Source organism: Lactuca sativa, chromosome 5, assembly GCF_002870075.4.
Source record: "Lactuca sativa cultivar Salinas chromosome 5, Lsat_Salinas_v11, whole genome shotgun sequence".
Taxonomy (NCBI): domain Eukaryota; kingdom Viridiplantae; phylum Streptophyta; class Magnoliopsida; order Asterales; family Asteraceae; genus Lactuca; species Lactuca sativa.
The window spans coordinates 57016076-57020177 of NC_056627.2; the positions used below are offsets into that span (position 1 = coordinate 57016076).

The 4102-nt window shown below is 37.4% G+C and overlaps 1 protein-coding gene across 2 annotated transcripts; it reads left to right on the forward strand.

Annotated features, from left to right (window-relative positions):
• The first annotated feature begins 300 nt into the window (after positions 1-300).
• Positions 301-3805, forward strand: LOC111915648 (uncharacterized). 2 transcript variants are annotated; one of them, XM_023911289.3, is made up of 7 exons: positions 301-986; positions 1295-1423; positions 1497-1870; positions 1944-2688; positions 3153-3246; positions 3353-3407; positions 3516-3805. In XM_023911289.3, the coding sequence occupies exons 1-7, from the start codon at positions 536-538 to the stop codon at positions 3576-3578; spliced, it is 1911 nt and encodes a 636-aa protein (XP_023767057.1). In that variant the 5' UTR covers positions 301-535; the 3' UTR covers positions 3579-3805. The 2 variants fall into 2 exon arrangements, with proteins under 2 accessions (XP_023767057.1, XP_023767058.1); XM_023911290.3 differs by having other exon boundaries at positions 302-986; positions 1500-1870.
• Positions 3806-4102: the final 297 nt, after the last annotated feature.

Here is a 4102-nt window from a genome sequence, read left to right on the forward strand (position 1 = left end):
AATTTAATTAATAAATTTTCCTTATAATTTCAAAATTACTAAATTAAAGTTTCATTAATTTCATTTATTTATATATCTAAATTATTTGCTTAAATTTAAAAGAGAAAAAAAATACTTTAATTTTTATAATTCAATGTTTTTATAATTTTCTTATAAGTTTAAAATTTTCAAATATTTTAAATTTTATATTAATTTTTTTTAAAATAAACCCAATTATACATAAACAAAATTCAAAGCTGAAGGAAAAAATTAAACGAGCCCAAAGTGATGAATGATATAACAAAAAACACACCATTTGTGATTTACTTTATGCTATATCTTATTAGAAAAACGAAAAACCCGACAAGTAACAGTTCCCTGCAAATCGTAAAAAACCCTCGTATTCAAAACCTCCGATTTTGATTCACCAATCAAGTTTCAGCCTTTCTGCCACTAGTTCTTCATCCCAATTTCACAATTCTACAGTAAACTGTTGATGGAAATTATACCATCGGATCACCACAGCTGCCGCCGTCGTACCAACTGATAATCGCCGATGGACCCTCGCCGACCGTCCCGGGTGATCGATCCCAAAGTCCGGAAGGTCGGTTTCTTCACCCCTGGCCCACCCCCAGACCGCACCCAATCGGGTCCGGCCGCCACCCCTCCCACCCAGTCTCCTGTCTCTAATACCCTTTCTCCCGTTATGATTCCACCTGCTCGCCATGCGTCTGACAACTTATCTCGCGCAGTTGGCATGCCCGTTCCTGCTGGTCTTCAATTGCATGCCCATCCGCCGGTAGATAGCTTGCAAGTTGGGAGCTATACCTTGTCTGATTCCGTTCTCAGCCCTTCTCCTACTCAATCGCCGTCGAGCCGCGTTGGACTTGATGGAGAATTCTCCGAGGATTCTGTTAACTGGATGAAGCGGAGCAATTCTGGAAAATTCGCGGCTGTTCTTCCCACAGGCCGTGACTTCACACAATCAATCGAAGCATCTATCGATGGTAGTAAATCAATTCCACTACTTTTGAAATCAATATTACTTATCTTGTTAAATTTTTTATAGTGGTGTGATTGTCTCACAAAGCTGTGTTTATATAAGGGCTTATCATTACTTGTTCACTGAACTGCCAAATCTCATTGATTCATTGTTCCCCACACAACCAAAGCAATGCACATATTTCACATAGTGTCTGCTTTCCATCAATGTTTGCCACACAAGTTTGTTTACAGCTCATATATTATGTGACAGGATCAAAATCCATTTTGTTACCCAAGATCTAAAAATTGCCTTTTAATTTTCATTTTGCAGAAAATAGTGGAGACCTTGTTGCTGAATTGCCATTGCAAAAAAATCCAAAACCACTAAAGTCAAAAACAACAAAGGCTGAGAGACGTGCTTTACAGGAGGCTCAACGAGCTGCAAAAGCTACTGCCAAAGGTTTTATCACATCATCATCATCATCATCATTATGATTATTTCTTATTATAATTTGTGGTTGATGTGTTTTTAGTAGGTGAGGGAAGTAAGTCTGTTGCTACTTCTGCCACATCAGCGCCAGCACAAACAAGTAAACCAGTAAGACAGCCTAATCAGAAAAAAGAGAGTGGTCCACTTTTGGTTTCTTCAACATTAGTTAATGAGAAGAAAGGGAGTGAGAAAGCAGTAGAGAAAGATAGAAAAAAAGAAATGCCACCTCCACGAATGCAATTTGATGACAAGAATCGTGTTGAAAAAGCTAAAAAGAGGTCAGTGGTCAAACAGACTGAAGCTAGAAACAGAGTCGAATTGTTTAGGCATTTACCACAATATGAACGAGGAAATCAGCTTTCTGATCTTGAATCCAAGTTTTTCCAACTCGATCATGTGCATCCTGCTGTTTACAAGGTATGCAGCTAATTTTCTTCATTACAAGAAGTCATCAAGTGTCTAATAATTATATAATATCTTTTTTTCTTAGGTTGGTTTACAATTTTTAACTGGGGACATAATGTGGAGCAATACCCGTTGCATCGCAATGCTACAAGCATTTCAAAAAGTCATAGAAGACTACACAACACCACCTGAAAAAATCCTAACCAGAGACCTAACCTCAAAACTCAACAGTTCAGTCTCATTTCTAATCGAATGCCGACCCCTTTCAATCAGTATGGGAAACGCAATCCGTTTCCTAAAAGCCCGAATTACCAAAATACCCCTAACCCAAACCGAATCAGAAGCAAAAATCTCTTTATGTTCAGACATCGATCGTTACATAAACGAAAAGATAGTTCTTGCAGACAAAGTAATCGTCGGGCACGCGGTTACCAAAATCCGCGATGGTGATGTTCTTCTCACATACGGTTCATCGTCTCTCATTGAAATGGTTTTATTGCATGCTCATGAACTTAGGAGGCAATTTAGGGTTGTGATAGTTGATTCGCGTCCGAATCTTGAAGGGAGAGTTTTGCTTAGAAAGTTGGTTGAAAAGGGGTTGAGTTGTACGTATACGCATATAAACGCGGTTTCGTATATAATGCATGAAGTTACGAGGGTTTTTGTTGGGGCGGCTTCTGTGTTGGCTAATGGAACGATATATTCGACGGTTGGCACTGCTTGTATTGCCATGGTTGCTCATGCGTATCATGTCCCGGTTTTGGTTTGTTGTGAATCGTATAAGTTTCATGAAAGGGTGCAACTTGATTCCATTTGTTCAAATGAATTAGGTATGCTTGCTTTTTACTCGACACTGTGTTTAATATGCATTGGATTGGGACTGAGACCGAGACTGAGACTGATGTCAGTGTGACAAAAATTATTATTTTTTTCCATCCAAAAAGTTGGAACATGATGGGACATGGACTCGCTCTAGATCTCTCGTCTGTGCAAAAGACGAAAATATCCTTGTCATCCTCTTCGTCAAAAATAGCCTTAGAAAGTTTGTCCAGTCATGTCCAGTTTTATCCAATGTAACGATAAAACTGGACTATAGGGCTGTATTTGATGACGAGGATGACAAGGGCATTTTTGTCTTTTGCACAGACGAGAGATTGGGAGCGAGTCCATGTTCCACCTTTTTGGATGGAAGAAAAATTGTAATTTTTGTCTCATTGACATAATGCATGCCAAACACAGTATAACATTTGTGGGACATTTTTTTTTTATGTTTTGCATCTGTAAATGTTTACAGGTGATCCTGATGTGATAGCTAAGGTTCCTGGAAGAAGAGATAATTGTTTGGATGATTGGGCTAGCAAGGAAGGCCTTCAACTTCTGAATTTGGCGTGAGTGTACAAAAAAATTCTAGTTGAAATAAAGTGAAGTTATCTATCATTCTATATTGTTAACAGCTAATGATTTTGATTATGTGCAATTAATTAATTGTAACAGGTACGATGTGACTCCTGCTGATTATGTGTCGATGATAGTCACCGAACATGGCATGGTAAGTCAATCCACATCTATGCCTTTGTGGCATCTTGAGTTTGTTTGATTGGAATTACTTTATACATTTAATTTCAGATTTAATTTGTATGGATAAATCATATTTCAGATCCCACCCACAAGCGTGCCTGTGATTGTGCGGGAGTATGGGCGAGAGCATATACTGATATAATACAAGAATTGAGTGTTTTTGTTTATGAATGATTCTTTGTGGATTTTTGCAAACATGGTAATTGTGTGGTATGTAATATGGTTTTTGTAGACTATAAAGTTTTTTTTTGACTCCCTGGTTGTGGGACGGGAGCATACAAAGATAGGAAAATAAGTTATGTAATGGAGTACATACACTCTTATTATGATTCGTTTAGCCGAAAATTTTGGAAATAGGTTGTTCATCTACTGATTGAGTAAGTCTATTTTTGATGAGGTTTTTGTTGTATTTTGTTATACATCATTCAATGTGGCTGCTAAGCTGAACATGTTTGGTGTTTTGTTGTTGATTTCATAAAGGTTGTGTTTGTTACATGTGACTAGGTGTATAGGACATTGACAAACTTTTCTTATGGGCTATTTTCATTAGTGAGAATTTAGGACCTAAGGTGTAGTACTTGGAGGGTTAGAAATAGGCAATGGAAAATATTCTTCTGGTATATCTATATTTAGTTTTTCCATATTCAATCATATTTCATTTAATTT

Bases quoted from the DNA above. Each gene is read 5' to 3' on its own strand.
- LOC111915648 (XM_023911289.3), top strand. From the start codon at position 536: ATGGACCCTCGCCGACCGTCCCGGGTGATCGATCCCAAAGTCCGGAAG. The intron at 1,871-1,943 runs GTATGCAGCTAA...TTTTTTTCTTAG, and splicing joins TGCATCCTGCTGTTTACAAG to GTTGGTTTACAATTTTTAAC. The intron at 3,247-3,352 runs GTGAGTGTACAA...TAATTGTAACAG, and splicing joins CTTCAACTTCTGAATTTGGC to GTACGATGTGACTCCTGCTG.